The following is a 16,505-nucleotide window of genomic DNA, read 5'->3' as shown; positions in this document are numbered from 1 at the left end:
TTTCTGAGACTGGCAGTGAGTGATAACAAACACCAGAAGCAGGGCCAGGCCCTCGTGTGGCCTCTCGTTCAAAACACACACCAAAAATGTGAGCACACAAAGGAACGGGGTCAGGCCAGGGACAGAACAACGGGCTTTGTGGCCTCCCCCCGGCCTCGCGTTCTCCAGCGGACCTAGCGTGACAAGGAGAATGCAGGGGTGCTGTCACGGCCGAGCCTGCGGAGCGAGCCCACACCGCCTGCTTTGGAGACTCACAAAGGCAGGTAACAGGCGCAAGTAACCTCAACCTGGCTCTTCAACTCTGGAATTTTAATTCCTTGAGAAAAGCGGATTTTCTTTTGCACATGGTGAGTTTTCTCAGAGACAAGGACGAGATGTTTTATCTTTCTACCAAAAAGAACCGTTTGCGTTGATTCAAACACCTATCGTGACTCGGGTACGTGCGGGACTCGGCGCTGGGTACTATGTGCTCTAAGCCTGCCTCACAGAGAACAGACCCCCGGGGAGACGGCAGCGAGAGCCCCGAGGACAGAGCACTCGCCTTCAGCGCGTTGATGACCGTCTCGATGTGCGTCTTGACGGCTTCGTGGGAGAACTCGGAGCTGGCCAGCGTGCACATGCTCTCCAGGGCCAGGTAGCGGAGGTTGGTCTCCCGGTGCTGCAGGAACTGGCCCAGCTGGTTACAGGCGCGCACCAGCAGGTTTGGCTCACTGCATGGGCAGGAGAAGAGGGGCGGCTGGGGGTTCCTCGGTAGGAGCCTCACAGACAGGGCCACGCACGGGTCGGCGAGGCGGGTGGCATTCGCGGCCACGGCACTGCTAGAGGAGACCTCGGGGCCCCCACACCGGAAGCCATGGACCTAAACCCTGAGGTCAGTTTCGCAGCGGCTCAGCTCGCTGCCCCCTCGCGCGCAGGATTCCACAACTTCAAAGAGGCGGTGGCGGCGGAGGCGCCGTCCCAAACCAAGCTCCTCCTGAGCCTCGGCGCCGAGCTGGCGGAGGGAACGCTCCGGGCTCTCGCCGAGCGGCCGGAAACGTCACCTCAGCCAGAGGCAGCCAGCCGTGGTGAACGGCTGAACACGGGCCTTGCCATGGGAAGAGTCCCGAGAGCTGCGTGCACAGAGGCAGACACGAGAGGTGGGTCCCGAAGCGCCAGCCGCCAAGAAGTTTCCGCCACCCTGCTGCTCACTCTCCGCTTTACCTTCGTGATGTTGTGGCTCTTTAAACGCATTCAATAAAGACCAAAAGGCTTCCTCTGACCTCTAAAGTTTTGTTTTCAACAGTTCCCAACCCTGCTGAAGTAGGACTCTCAGACTGAGTTTCTGTCACAAGTAACTACGTTTGTCCAAAAACGTCGAGGCGGAAGGTGGCGGGGAGAGGGTGGGCCACGCCTACCGTGCCCCCACACCACCTTGGGTGGAGTGCAGCAGCGGGCACTCGTGGGGACCCTGGCAGCGTCTCCCACAGCCCCGCATGGGAGCCACCCCGGCACGCTAACGGGAATGCTAAAACAAGGCACTGGGCTCAAGGCCACGGGCAGGAAGTCGGGCTACAGGAGCTGAGAAGAAAACGCAAGGAAGCAAACCATCCCCCCATCCCCAATCTCTCTGCTCGCCGACACACTCGGCCACCGCCACCACATCCCCACAAAGGCCTCAAACCAATGCTGACTGTCGCTTTGTGCCGCAGGAAGGCTAACGGGGACACACGCGGACAGGGCCCCCGCCCCCCTTCCTGTGCGGTCACGGGAGAAGCCAGGCAGCAGCAGGGTGCTCCAGACAAACAGGAGAGGCCCTCGGGGAAAGGTAACACCGCGGCAGATGGTGCGCGAGTTCTGAGGCCAGAGAGAAGCAGCGGAGGAGAGACCAGAAGAGGAGCCCACAGGGAGCACGCACCCATCTGAATAGGGCAGAGGCGACCTGTCCGTGTCGGGGAGCGGGTAAGCACCCGACGTCACCCAGGACGCTCCGGGGAAGAGGCCGGGGAAGGAGAGCACCGCCCACTGCTGACGCACCTGTCGTGGTGGATGATCAGGCTGATGGTCTCGAAGAGCACGGCGTTCTTGGCATTGGAATGCTGCACTTTTTTTGACTTTGGTGGTTCCTGGGCTTTGTTCAGAATCGTCTCCAGGCACTCGGTCAGGCGGCCTCGCACTGCAGGGTCTTCTGGGCGAGACAGAGCGCTGTCGGGCCGGGCCCCCCAGAGCCACCTGCCCCCCAGCCGCACCACCTCACAACCAGGGGGAGCCGGCTGGCCAGCACATGCTCCCCATCAGAGTGCGCGGCTCTTTCCAGCGAGAGGATGTCACTGCATGTACATTTTAATGCAAATGAGATGCTTTAACACCTTCGTTGAATTAGAAGAGAGAAAAGAAAATCTCGGAGACGCAGACAAGAAATATAAAAGTTGGAAAGAAAGGGGACAAAAGATTTTTCCTCCACTTTCTATTTCCAATAGAAATAGAGACACTGTTATCAAAACCAACAAAGAGAAAGAAATGTTAAAAATTCTAATGAAACCAGAAAAAAGAAATAATAGACAAAAAAAAAAGAATAAGAAAGCAATAAAAATATCAAATATCAGACACAACCTGTACAGCATGTCCCCCAAAGCCCCCAGCACACCCAGGGCTAGCAAACCCAGCCAGTCAAGAAGAGCGGAGCCCTGCAGACGCGGGTGGGGTGCCATCAGGGCCCTGGGGAGCTCCCCCCACCCCCTGCCCCAGGGCTTGAGCAGAGAGGTGGCCAAGCCCTGAAAGGAGAGTCATGAGGGAAACACACCCACGAGTGAGTGGAGACACCCCAGATCTCAGAATGAAGGAGCGGGATGGCCGCCAGGCCGGGCAGGGCCGGGCAGGGAGGGAGGCAGAAGTAAGGAGTGGCTGCTGGGGAGGCCAGTCCTGCTCCGGCTCAAGGGAAGTCCCCCCACACGAAGGCTCGGCTGCAGGTGTGCAGTTCATACTTCAGTATGGAAGTAAGAGAAAATTACTGGAATCTAACAAAGAAATATCTTGCACAAAACCAATTAGATTAAAACGTAAAGGTTACAACGAGCAATCAGTGTAAAGGACAACTCGGAAGTATCTACATCCTTTGATCAAGAAATTCCATTTCTAGGGATGCCTGGTGGCTCAGTCGGTTAAGCATCTGCCCTTGGCTCAGGTCATGATCTCAGTTCATGCGTTAGAGCCCCACATTGGGCTCTGTGCTGTGCACACAGAGCCCACTTCATATCATCTGTCACCACCTCTCTCCGCCCCTCCCCTGCTTGCGTGCGGGCATGCACGCGCTCTCTACGTCTCAAAAATAAGTAAATAAAAACTTTAAAAAGAGTTCCATTTCTAGATACTTGCCGTATTAGTCAAAAGTAACATTTTGCAATAAAACGTCAACAGAAAAATATCTCCACTGTGTATATTAAGGTTATACAGAGTATTAACAACTTAAAATACAGAGCTTGTAAGCGTTTCCAGTTTTACTGAAAAACACTGTTTCAAAAAGCTGCACAGGACAGATACCATATTATCTAAAAAGCAGAGATAACCCCAAATCCTAAGAAAATTGTGAGTTCTCTACCAGCTGCTCTGGGAAAGCCAAGATGTGTGGCAGCATCATAAAGGACCCGCAGAACAAGAACTAGCAGCAGAAAAGGTCTCGTAAAGATAACAACACAAGAGTAACCCTACGATGCTGAAGCAAACCCCTCTCAGACAGGTCTGTCCTGGCAGCTGTTACCTGGGGGTGGATAGCACTGTAGCAACCTCAGAAGTTTCACGGACAGCCAGGGAGCCGGGACAAAATAGTAGGTATAATCCTGAAGGTCTGTTGATGCAGATGTCACAATCTGTAAGACAACACAGGGTGCGGACGGGTGTCATTTAGAGAGGCCCTCGGCGTGGTCCTGAGGTCACACACTACCCGAGAAACAGTTCCATTCGATGAGCTAATAGGGACATTTAGTTGTCTCCTATTTTAGAGGTAAAGGAGCACAGCCGTGCCAGGCTCCCATGGAGAGCAGCTGCCCGCTGTCACTTTGGGGAACAGCCCACGCGCCCTTGCTGTGCAACGGCCGGCCCGCTCCGTGGGCACACACCAGCCTATACCACTGACCCAGAACCGTTACAGAATTCAACAGACCGGAAACCCAATCATTCCTTTGTGGAGCAGAAAGTGAACAAAACACAAAAGGGAGAACTTCAGTCCCCTCAGAAGGGACAAGCCCTCCAGCACAGACCCCTGCCATGAGCTCACCGGAGGCCAGACAGCAAGCTTCCTCCATTCATGGCTCCATCTCCTTGTCTATCACAGTCCTTGGCAGGGCAGACACCCCCTCTACCTTCCAAATACACGACCGCCCCTAAGACATTTCACTTCCACTAACACACAGCCCAGTGCCTCCCCACCTCCTGTGTCTGCCAGGGAAGTCAGAGGAGCGCCGCCTTACAAAGCCACAGGTGTGACACTTTAGGTCCTAGGTGAACACATTCAGGAAGGTTCACCTAATTCCTATACTCGGCTGCAAGACAGCAGCCTGGACCCAGGAGGTGGCCTCTCCTGCAGGGAGGTGAGCTCCATGCTGTTTGAGGCATGGGCAGAACAAGCAGAGCGATAGACAGAGGGCACACGGGCAGGCACTGGAGGAAGGCAGGGAGCAGCACCGTGCTCCTCAGGACGGGGGGGCCAATACAGGCCGTCTCGTGCTGCTAACACCACACTCAAAAACTTACAACCCTAAACATACACATTTGAAACGAATATAAAAAAGAAAGCAATGAGTAATTTACCTCAAAGATTTACAGATAGTAACAGATTAACCCAAAAAGTAGAGGAAAGAAAAATATGAAGCAAAACTAGCCAGGGAGAAAAAAAACATAATAGAAAGGGCAACAAAATCAGAAGAATTGCTGAGACTAATCGGGAAAGGGAGAAGGTGCAAATACCCGCATCAACACCAGGAAGGAGGCAGCACTACGGACCCCCGTGTGCAGAATAACTTTCTGTCAATACATCTGAATATTGAGACACATTAGCAAATGTCAGGAAAGTGCAACGTAACCAAAGCGAATGAAAGGACAGAAAATACAAAGACTCATAATTTATCAAACAAGTTGAATCCATAATAAGAAATTGTCAACAGGGATGCCTGGGTGGTTCAGTCGGTTGAGTGTCCAACTCTAGCTCAGGTCATGATCTCACGGTTCATGAGTTCAAGCCCCGCATGGGGCTCTGTGCTGACAACTCAGAGCCTAGAGCCTGTTTCAGATTCTGTGTCTCCCTCTCTCTCTGCCCCTCCCTCTCTCTCTGCCCTTCCCTCCCTCCCTCTCTCTCTCTCAAAAATAAATAAAACACTAAAAAAAATTTTTTTAAAAAGAAATTGCCAACAAAGAAACCCCAATCTCAAATGGCTTCACCAGTTACTTAAAACCAACCCATAGTAGTTTACAAATAACATTTTAAGATATCCTTGAGGACAGCATTTTAAAAATAAACTGTATAAAGATATCTAACAAAAGATAAAAGAATCTCCACTCACAAAGTTATAAAACATTATTGAGAAAAATTAAAGACTACCCAAATAAATGGAGAGGTATGCCATGGTCACAGATTCAAAGACTCAATACTGTAAAGATTTGAATTCTCTCAAAACTGACCTACAGATTAAAGGCAGTCCCAACAGGATTCTTGGGGGAACAAGACACGTGCTCCACTAGACATCAAGACTTGTCCTCAAGTTCCAGTAACGAAGACAGCGCACCGCTGTGTAAAATGAACAGAGATGATACCAAGGGAAGGAGGCACAGACAGAGCCCCGTGGTTTGTGGTCAAGGCGGCACTGTTGGGGGGGTGCGGGGGCAGGGAGGCCTTTTAGGACTGGATATATACAGACACCAGTCCCAGAGCGGGTGGTCAACCTAAATGAAACCCCAGAACTGGGAAAGACCTCATAAGTAGGGCAGAAAAAGCACTAACCACAAAGGAAAGGATTGGTGCTTTAAAAGGAGGAATTTCCGACCATAGGAGACCTCACCAAGAGAGTAAAACGGCAAGTTACAGAGTAGGACAAGATTTTTAAACACAGGGTAGACTGAAGCATACAGAGATGCCATTTTCAGAGAGCAGTAATAGTTAAAAGTGGGCAATTTTGTTTGGTTCAACTTAATCTAACCAAGAAAGTGCTCATATCTAAAATATGTAGAGAAGAACAACTTCTACAAAACAATAAAAAAGCTAACTCTGTAGAAAAGTGGGCAAAAGACTTCTTAACAGGCACAGGAACAGAAGAAGATGTTCAAGAAAGCAATAAACACGCAAAGCTGCCCAACCTCACTGACCCTGAAGAAAACGGACACGTAAATCACGAGACCCCGCCACGCCCCAGAATGGCGAACATTTAAAAAGCCAAGATGATGGGGCGCCTGGGTGGCGCAGTCGGTTAAGCGTCCGACTTCAGCCAGGTCACGATCTCGCGGTCCGTGAGTTCGAGCCCCGCGTCAGGCTCTGGGCTGATGGCTCGGAGCCTGGAGCCTGTTTCCGATTCTGTGTCTCCCTCTCTCTCTGCCCCTCGCCCGTTCATGCTCTGTCTCTCTCTGTCCCAAAAATAAAAAAAAATAAAAAATAAAATAAATAAATAAATAAATAAAAAGCCAAGATGCAGAGCAGCGGGAACTGCACGCTGCTGCTGGCGGAGTGCCGTGGCACCGTCCCCTCAGGTGAAGCACGGCCACCCCACGAGCCAGCAGCGCCACTTCCAGGGACAACACACACACACACGCACACGCACACACCAACCGAGGCAGCAAAGCTGTTCCCAGCAGGTGATTCACACCCGCCTCAGCGCTGGGCACGTGTGCTGTGTGTTCAGACAAATCCTACAGCGTCAAAACTGAACGAACGGCACACAGGACAAATACGGTCATTCCACAATGCGGAGCATAACGGGACAAACATAAAAGACTACACCCCATACGCGGATCCATCTGTGTGAAGATTCAGGGCGCAGTCGGAGCTAGACAACAGAGTTAAGGACACCCGCTCAGGCAGCAAAGGAGGAAAGCAAGGAGCGAGGCCACACGAGTGAGAACAGGGCTCCCCACAGCAGGGGGCCCAGCCGGCACCCCCGCCCCCACCCTAGGCAGCACGAGTGTGAGCCGGGCTGTTTCGCTCCGTGCACCTTCCCGTGCAGACAGGACACCTCTCAACTGACAAAAAGGTTGAAAGAAAACCCAAAGACTTCCTAACCAAGAAGAGTCCTCAGTCCTGAATTTGCAAACTGAGCCAAACACCTTGTACTCTAAACAGTAAACCAACGTGTTATTTAAAATTACCTTAATAATTTTATTTAGTTATTTAACTTAATAATTATTATTTAATAATAATTAATAATTATTTAATTGAATAATTCATTTTAATAAACCAACGTATTGTTTAAAATAACTGAGACCAAACTGCACCCTGAGTCCCGCCCCCGTCGACAGACTCACCCTGCTTAACCTGGACACGGCCAGAGAGACAGAAGTCTTGAACTCCTCGGGGTTCTTCTGGGCCAAGGTGGTAATGAGGCTGGTGGCCGCGGTCACCACACCCTGGAACAGACACGACAGGTACATGCTGTGACTGCAGCCAAAGTGCCTGGCCTCTCGTTGCAAAGTCATTTTCCGAATAAAACTTCAAATGGAGAGCAAAGACCTGTAGTCCGTGGGCCAGATTCGCAGATCTCTAACAATCAAGAGCGCACAATTCCCATTTTCTTTTTGGAGCCTCTCTTTGCAAGCCTGGACGCGCGGCCCAGACCCTTGCGGCAGCGGAGGCCCCATCCCGACTGGCCCTCCTGCCCTTCTCTGGGTTTGGCCGCCTGTCTGGTCCTGTGGGCAGCTGCACTCACTGCTGCCCCTGATTTGAATCACTCTGTGTGGGGGCACCTGGCTGGCTCAGCCAGTGGGGCGTGCAACTCTCGATCTTGGGGTTGTGAGTTCAAACCTCACACTGGGTGTAAAATAAAATCTTTTAAAAAGAGAAAAGGGGAGGCTGAGTGGCTCAGTCAGTTAAGCGTCCGACTTCGGCTCAGGGCATGATCTCGCGGTTCATGAGTTCGAGCCCCGTGTGGGGCTCTGTGCTGACGGCTCAGAGCCTGGAGCCTGCTTCGGATTCTGTGTCTCCCTCTCTCTGTGCCCCTCCCCTGTTCATGTTGTCTCTCTCTGTCTCAAAAATAAATAAAGCATTAAAAAAAAAATTTTTTTTTAAAGAAAAAAAAATCACTCTGTGTGGACTGGGGAGGGAGACATTATCTAGACTCCAGCGCAGAACGACAACTGAGAGAGCCCACTCTTCCCCTTCTCTGGAAGCAGTCCAGGCTGGGTCCCCACCACACTGGCCCCCGAAGCACCCCAGACCCAGGCGAGACTCCTTCCCTGCAGGGCCCCCACACGGCACCCGGCCTCAACGTGCAGGGACTCTCCCTGCAGACGGCTGTCCCGGCACCGCCAGGAGCGGCTCCCGGCAATCCACATCTCTTGAAGGCGGATGCTGGTGAAGAAAAGATGCCCTCACAGATACGCGAACAAAGGAATGCCACTACTGACGGTGAGGACGAGGACAAAGCCCAGGAGAGCCCTGCCCCCCCCCCCACCGGACCCGGCTGGCCATCCTCCACCGTGCTCCCGAGCAGGTGGGACAAGACCAGCATCTCGAGCAGCTGCGAGGCTTCGAGGACGGAGACCGTGGGGGAGAGCCAGAGCTGAGCGCTTCCTTCAGCCTTCCAACGACAGCGTGAAGGCTGCACCGAACGGACCTAACTGGCCTCAACGCCCACTTCTCAGCGGGCAGAGTAAGTACCAACAGATTCCCCTCGCAAGCCAGCTCCGACAGGTCAGTATTTGTGAGCACGCAGGTCCCACCAGGGCAGAGCTGGTCCCCACGGCTCCTAAGCGTGTGGGGCTCGGCCTGGCCCACCACGAGGACAGAACAAATCTGCGCATTCTGAGGAGACTCCTAAAGCACAGTGTCTCACGTCCTCCGCACCCTGCAGGGGTCTTCGTAGGAAGGGCAGTGTGAGAAGACCGGGGCAGGCCCAAATGGCCCTCGGTGCTGCCCCCCGGGCCACAGCCCATGGCCTGCCCCCCCCACACATACACACACCCCCTCAGCTCTTCCACTGCTCTCTGAACACAGGACCCACAGGGGCTGGCTCGCTCTGCCACCCAGCTGACACCCCTTTGGGCATTCTTTGACCTTGAAACCAAAGAAAGCCAAGTCTCAGGCCTCCTTCACCGGCAAAGCCAGGAAGTATCTGACACGGAAGCCAAGGCCACACGGAGGACAGGCGCCAAGAGAACAGTGAACGTGGGCCGAGAACAGCAGGCTAAAAGGAGGCGGGGTGATGATGGGCTCAGCCCTCCCGTGGTCTGGCTGGGCCGGCCCCTCCACCTCTCCCGCTTCGAGCTGGGTTCTGGTGCCTGTAGCCAAGAAGGTGCCAGGCAGCGCACCTGGTGAAGCAGAGTCGTGTGCATCAGGGCACCAAAGCGGACCCCATAGCTAGGGCTGCAGGATCTTTGGGTGTCGGCGAGAGGAATCCTGCGGGCAGTTGGGATAGTCCCCGTCACTGCGACAAGTGCTGGGGGTGGACGTCTGCTGGCCAAGGGCTTTGGTGTCGGTTGGCCGTGTGGCTCGGGCCCCCCAAGCTGTCCCAGTTCTGACCCTCCGTCACCTCCTGGTTCAAATCCGCATCTATGTGAAGCCGTTCCGTCTCTCCGAGCCTCGGTTTCCTCAGGTGCAAAACTAGAAAAAGCCCCACTGCCTCGCAGGGGCTGCCTGGTGGGTGACCCGTGGCCTCAAGCCTCACGGCCACCAGCACGGCTTCCCGGCTCTACCAGCGGAGTCTGAACTTGAACAGACTGAGGGTGACCCGGCGTGCAGGCCTAACCCTAACCCCACCCCCCCCCCCACCCAGGCCCTTCCCCCTCTCCCCAGGACTTGGCCACAGAGGCGGAGCTCCACCCTCAGGGAGGGCTGCCGTGCTTGGACACAAACACCCAGTAAACATGGGCAACGACAACGTGGGAACAGCCCCCGGGGCGGCCGCAGCACAGCAAGCTTGCCGACACGGCCACCGGCTCTCTCCTCTGAATCTGCACGCAATGATCATTTATTTTTAATTTTTGAGGTAGGTTCGTTTCTGGGAAAAAACATAGTAAGCAGCCTGCATACTAACCCCCATCTACTCAGGAGAAGACCCTGTGTTACATTTCAATTCTCTCAGTGTTACAACAGAATTTGCACAGCGCAAAGCCACTGTGCCGAACGCCTGCTCCAACTTGACCCATCTCCTGGTGTCACGACCCTGTATGCCCCGGCTGGTGTGGACCGGACCTGTGACCCATGTCAAACCACAACCACCAAACGTTCCTGTCTACGACACAGGGAGGACACTCAGGCCTGGCCTGTGGAGCAGTCGTGCAGACTAGCAAGACTGCGGGCAGGAGCTTAGGCGGGGGTCACGGGACACCCTCACCACCGCCTGACAGACAGGCACACCACACGGACTGCCCTCCCTGGACAGGGTGTCTCCAGAAGCCGCTGATCTCGGTCTGGCCGGTCTGTGCGGCCCCAGCACACGGGAAGCCTTGCGACAGCTAGCTCTGGGGCGGGCTGGAGGTCGTGTCTGCACGGTCCCACCCCCGGGAAGGAGGGGCTCCTCCCCCTAGCCACAGGAGCGCACACACGCTCACAGACTCAGTGGACTAAGCTCGGTGTCCCCTCAGAAAGCACCAAGCTGCTGTTTTCTTAATGGCCATCCCAGAGACGGTCACTTGGTGGGGTGAGCAGGACCCTCGTCCAAAGGCACTCACCAAATGCTGGTCGTTGAGGAGGTGCACCACGCGGGACGTCCAGTCACCCATGGGGACGAGGTCGGGAGACGTTCGGTACAAACGCAGCAAACACAGGGCGGCGCTCTGCTTCACGCTGTCCATGGTGTCTCTGAAAGACAAACACCGGTGGTCGCTCGAGAACACGGCTGGCACCCCACGTGGCCCCAACAAGCTAAGCACGGCCCCGAGCCTCACAGATCATACGCCGGAGTAACATGGAGACCAGGTCACTGCACCCTCCCGTGTGATCCAGCCCACGCCCACCACCTCCGAGAGGTGTCCGTGTGGACCACGTGTGGACAGTGACAGACGGCTTCTGCTCTGAAGACCTGCCTTTGGCTCCTGCCCAAGACAATCAACAGCAAAGAATCCCACCAGGAAAGGTGTCTCATCTCCAAAAGTGTCAGTTCTGGTATTTTTCCCAACTGCTGAATAAGACCTTGGCTCTGCAAGACTGACCATATTCGACTCATGCTCCTCTCTGCTTGGATCACGGTATTTTTTTCAAAACTCAGTTAACAACATACAATCAAAACAGAAAGAACAGAGAGCCTTGCACTGCCACAAAACGCCCCCGGCGATTTCCTCCTGTGTCCAAAGCCCCTGTCGGGTGCCCTTGTGAAGCACCCCACCCCCTGCTTCTCTGTGCTGGGACAGCAGAGGCGAGGATTCAAATGCCCTCCTGCCCCTTCGTGTGGTTGACTGTGAAAAGTAGCCACTGAGCCACAGAGCCCAGGGTCCCTGGAGCACAGCAAACACTGAGAAGCTAGGTCAGAACGACTGCAGACAGCCGGGGAGAGGGACATCTGGAGGGTTTCCTGCTCCGGTTTTAATGCTGGCGGCGGGCAGAGAACGTCCCCAGGGCTGTTTATCCCTCCTCCCCACCAAACCCCAGCCAAATTCCGCTGAGCCGCCCACCAAGGAACAGCCCCGTGGAGGCCGTCTGAAAAAGAACACGGCAGGGCAACGGTGGAAGCAGTGGGGGCTCCCGCTCCACGTGAAGGGGAGAGGAGGGCTGGGGACCGTCGTCACCATTTACCCGCCTCATAGCTTTCTCGGCCCTAAATCCAGCCCAACACAAGAAACCCTCAAGCTGCTCCCCATTCCACCCCCGGGAGAAACTGCCCTCACAGAAACCCCGTAGGATTCTACTGCCCCGGGGGAGCAGTCCGTCCCTGGCCCTCTCTGGCCCCACACCATCCTCACAAGGAGCAGGCAGCACGCCCCGCAGGCCTTACGGCAGAGCCGCCCCAAGTCACCACTGCGTTTCTGTGCTCGCACGGGAGGGCCTTCCTGCCCCCGGGACCCACACCAGAAGAACATTCGAGGAGAGGGAAGTACGGCATCCAACACCCCTGGGGAGGCCGGGGAGGCCACTGCCCGCTCTGTGTCAGTTCTATCTCGGGCCCATGGTCCAGTGCCCGGCACCCTCGCTTCCTGAACCCCTGCTGGGGGCCGCCGTCCCGCCCCCAACGTGCCAACTCCAGTGCAGTTATTTGACTGCTGACAATCTCCTCTGCATCTGCCACCCCTGCAATGCCTCAGTCCGTCTCTGGCCGTCTCCAGCCTGAGCACTTCACCTTGAGCTGCCCGTGGGTTAACTGCGCATTCAAGAGCTGGGAATGGCGTTCGAATAGGGCTCGTGGGTACCACGCGGCCTGAGCCTCTTGGTGTAGGCTTGTCTGTGACCTCGATTCTGACAGGTAATCCAGCGGGGTGGGCATGACCGCGCCAGGTCCCCTAGGCCGTGAAACTCACAGGCACAGCTCAACTGTCTTCCCACAGCAGGATTCTCCCCCGTCCCGTCCACGCTGGGCCTCGCCGTGCGCCCCCTGTGCCCTTTCACCATAGGTGCGGTCCGTCCTTTACTTCAGGAAAGCGTTCTTCAATTGCCATCTGAATGCTCTCCAGAGATTACCTCTGTTTACGTCACACTCGTCCAACAGGCATTTTTCAAGCACTTACTGTGTACCAGGTATTGGTCAAAACGCTGGAAATAAAGCAATGGCCACAGCAGACAGAAACCTCAGCCCCCAGGAGCCTGCCTTCTGCGGGCGGAGGCAGGCAGGGCGCAGACGTGTTCCCTGGTGTGCGCCAGGAACAGGGCAAGGGCCAGGCGGCAGCCAGAGCAGGGAAAGGGGTTCAGGGAAGGCCTTGCCCAACCTGGTGCAGCCCTAACGAGTGAGGAAAACAAGGTGCCGTGCGGCCCTGAACCCACACCCACCCTGGTGGGGTCCGGACCCGAACGTCCCGTCAGGGTCACTCTGCTCACATCAAGTCCCTCGAGTCTCTTCTGTCTTAGTTTGCGCTCAGGGCGGCCACCATGCCCCACAGCTCTCATCGGCAGACGTGGAGCGTCGTCTCGGCTCCCCACCTGCTTCCTCGGCTCTGCTGTCCTTCCAGTGAGTGACCTGCTCCCGGCGTGTGTCTCTGAGTGCCCCGCCCCCCTTCCCGTGGGGCCTTGCTTCCGGCCTGGCCACTCCGTCTCCCTCTGGTGGCACACGCCTCGGACAGACACTCCTCCGGGGCTTGTGTGGCCACAGCCCTTCTGGTCACTGGTGCAGCCCAGGGCTCGCCCCGGAGGCACAGCTAGGCCTCAGGGAGGAGCGTCCGTGTGCCACAGGGTTTGGGGCGGTGTCCCGGCATCCACAGTGCCATGGCCTCTGTCTGCACTGCCGGCCATCCTGGAAGAGCTTGGTCCCGACGAAGTGCCCGGGCCTGGGGCGCTTGTTGAGCCAGATGTGTCACCAGGGTGTGGACCCTGGGTCAGTTCCCCAGCTCAGCAGAGTCCGGGAACACGAACGCAGGACCCTGCCTCTGCCATGCCCCGTGGCACCCTTCCAGAGCGGCCTACTCTGCCCCACGTGGCCCCTCTCCAAATCAAAGGGGGTGGGGATAGGTCTCTAAGAATTCTGTGCTTGAACTTTTCCTCAGTGACACTCTGGAGAAAGGGCGAGAAGGGGTGCTGCACCACAACCCAGGACGACGCGCTCCTTCTTCGGCAGCCGCGTGGGAGGCTGGGCCCTCGTCGGTTGGTTGCAGCCGGCAGGGCCCTTCTTCCGTGCTCTTCCAAACCCCGGCGGTACTGGGGCAGGAGAGGCGTGACGGGACTTCGCCAGGCACCTAGACGTATGGTTGCCCCACCGCCTAAGACAGGGAGACGAACTCATCCTAGAAATCCTCTAAGTAGCTGCATGTTTGGTTCACTTAACGCGAGAGACACACGCACTTCTGACAAGTCATGGGACACATACCCAGCGACGAGGATTTTCGGAATCTCCCCAGCAAACGCCTCGGCCATCTCTCGGCTGCCCACGTTGGCGATGCAGTGCAGGGCCAGGCCCATGAAGGTGGGGTTCCGACTGGCCAGGTCGTTCTTGATGGCGTTGTTGATGAGCCGGATCAGCTCGCTGTTGGAGTTCACCAGCACAGAGATGAAGAGGTAGCCCTGGTTCCAGAGAGACAAGAGGACAGAGAGCTCGTGACAACCTGGGTCGACACGGACAACAAGGCACAAGCGTCCAGCCTTGGGCCGGCCTCCCGACGCCTCAACTGCCCAGTGTCCTGCAGGAGGGGGTCGCGCCACAGAGGGTTCCTCTGCACTCTGATGAAAGCACCAGTGTCGTTAAAGAGGCAAAGTCCCTGCTTCCGGCTCTGCCATAAGACAGTCCTGAGGGACGCACCCAAGAGGCACTTAGACGTCCCCATGGGAACCAGACGCCTCGGTCCCCAGTCCCACCTCCCATCCCACTCACCTATCCATGGTACCACGTGTGAGCAATGTGGACTCACCACTGTCCTGAACAGGGCGGAAAGGACCCTGATTGGAAGGCCCCAAGAAACCATGATGAGTTCCCGAAACCCTGCTCACTCCGGCCTCACCCTCTCTCTTGATCTGTCTCTGCGCCCTCACCACTGGCCCAACTCCAGCCCCGTGTCACCCCTGCCGTCCACACTCTCCCCATGCAGGGGACACAGTGACCTTCTCGAGACTCATCTCATCACTGACCGTGCAGGTGAAACTCCTGTGCAGCTTCCTGTTGGCCTTGGGAGAAAGGCCCCACCCACAAGCCCACCTCCCCCGTCTCCCCTCCAGCCACCGCTGCCCCTTCAGCTCCGGCACACGTGAGCCCAGCTGGGCGCTACTGGCTCTGTCTGCCCTCATCCCCCAGTTAAGCCCTCGTCCTTCTGTCCCCGCTCAGGATGCCCTCCTTGGAGGGCCTTCCCTACCGGCCAGCCCCTCTCAGGGCCCCAGAAAGCTCTCCACACCTTCTGCCCTGGGCACTGGCCACAGCTATAATTCTCTGTTTACGAACTGTATGATGCCATCTCTTCACTGAAAAAGGGCAGGGCCCACATCTGCTTTTGGTCCCTATGTCCCCAGGGGCCTCCCAGCAGACTGCTTGGTCCATGGCAGACACCCAAATTCTTATCAGGTAAATACCAATACTTCATGACATTCCTGGGGTGGGGGGGGTCTAGGGTTGTTTGGTTTTTTGTTATTTTACTTCCTGTAAGTTAAATTTTCGGACAGAGGAAACTGTTAACTTTGCAACACTGGGGAAAACATAAAAATATTGCTACTCTGAGGAGCTACAGGGCTAAAGCTACAAAGCCGGAGAGGGCTTCAGGGGCCCAGGTGCCAGCGCCATCTGGAAGGGCACTGGGAGCCGGCAGCAGGGCAAGGGCACACCCAGGAGCAGCTCCAGCTCTTCTGCCACGGGGCTGTGGCGGCCTTGCCAGAAAGGGAAAGTTGTACAGGGACCACGGGGAGCGGGTCGGTGGGGGGGTTGTCCGTGCCGGTGAGTTAGGCAGACACTCTGGGGCAGGAAGCAGGCCTGCCCCAGACACCCCAGCCTGGCTCCCTGCAGCATCCATCTAGACCCACAGGAAGTCTCGGCTGCAGGGGAGCTGGAAAGAGCGAGCAAGGAAAGAAACGGCCTCCAAATCAGAAGAACCCCGCCCAGAAGAAAAGGCCCTTCCACGGGCAAGATTGCCTCCTGGAGGGGAGGGGGGCCCTGGGGCCGCCTCAGGTGTCCTGGATGCCAGCCCCACCCCGACCCCCGCCCCCCTCCGGCGACACTCACGATCTGCTTCTCCGTGTATCTGTTGGAGCTCAGCAGGTTCACGGCCTCCATGTGCCCAAAGTCAATGTCATGACCCAGGAGGAAGATGAACAGCAACTTGCAGACGTACTTCTTTTTACTGTAGCCATCGAGAGCCTTGTCACCTACAGAAAAGGCGGGTGAAGTGGGAGGGCAGGGAAGTCGTCGGCAGGAGCTGGACAGCAGGGCGCGGGCCCGCCTTCCACCGCACACGGGGCACCACCGTGCTGCACACGAGTGCAGGTGACGTTTCCAGACCGGGTGATGCACGGCAGAACCCAAGGGTGCGGCTTCCCTCAGAAACCGAAGCCAGAATCCTTACATCAAGAGCTCTGCCCCACCCCCCACAGCCCCCCCCTCCCCCCCGACAGCCCCAGGCAGGCCAGGCCCCAGGGGGCCTCCCCAGGACCAACCAGCCCTGCCAGGGCCCCTGGAGTCAGCAAGTCAGTCTTTTAAATAAGTTCTTTCCCGCAGGCGGATGAGCATGCTCTAAATGACCCCCCTTTGCTTCAGTTTTAGGACAAAGCACCCACCCGC

General features: G+C 56.3%; 1 protein-coding gene across 2 annotated transcripts in view; it reads right to left on the bottom strand.

Moving 5' to 3' along the window:
• The window catches only part of AP2A2 (adaptor related protein complex 2 subunit alpha 2), an 89,367-nt gene that overhangs the window by 15,789 nt on the left and 57,073 nt on the right, over positions 1-16,505 (bottom strand). Inside the window, exons 3-9 of one of the 2 annotated variants that reach the window (XM_086676546.1) lie at positions 15,951-16,093; positions 14,118-14,311; positions 10,843-10,972; positions 7,480-7,581; positions 3,734-3,842; positions 2,014-2,164; positions 542-710 (exon numbers count right to left, since the gene is read on the bottom strand). In XM_086676546.1, coding sequence (XP_086532672.1) covers positions 542-710; positions 2,014-2,164; positions 3,734-3,842; positions 7,480-7,581; positions 10,843-10,972; positions 14,118-14,311; positions 15,951-16,093 — 998 coding nt within the window. The remainder of the gene's footprint in view (positions 1-541; positions 711-2,013; positions 2,165-3,733; positions 3,843-7,479; positions 7,582-10,842; positions 10,973-14,117; positions 14,312-15,950; positions 16,094-16,505) is intronic. The other variant, XM_086676547.1, reaches the window with a different exon arrangement.

This window comes from Puma concolor, chromosome D1, assembly GCF_028749965.1.
Source record: "Puma concolor isolate L17-30 chromosome D1, mPumCon1.1.hap2, whole genome shotgun sequence".
Taxonomy (NCBI): domain Eukaryota; kingdom Metazoa; phylum Chordata; class Mammalia; order Carnivora; family Felidae; genus Puma; species Puma concolor.
Note: the sequence above shows the minus strand (reverse complement) of the source record. Positions and strands in the feature narration are given on the sequence as shown.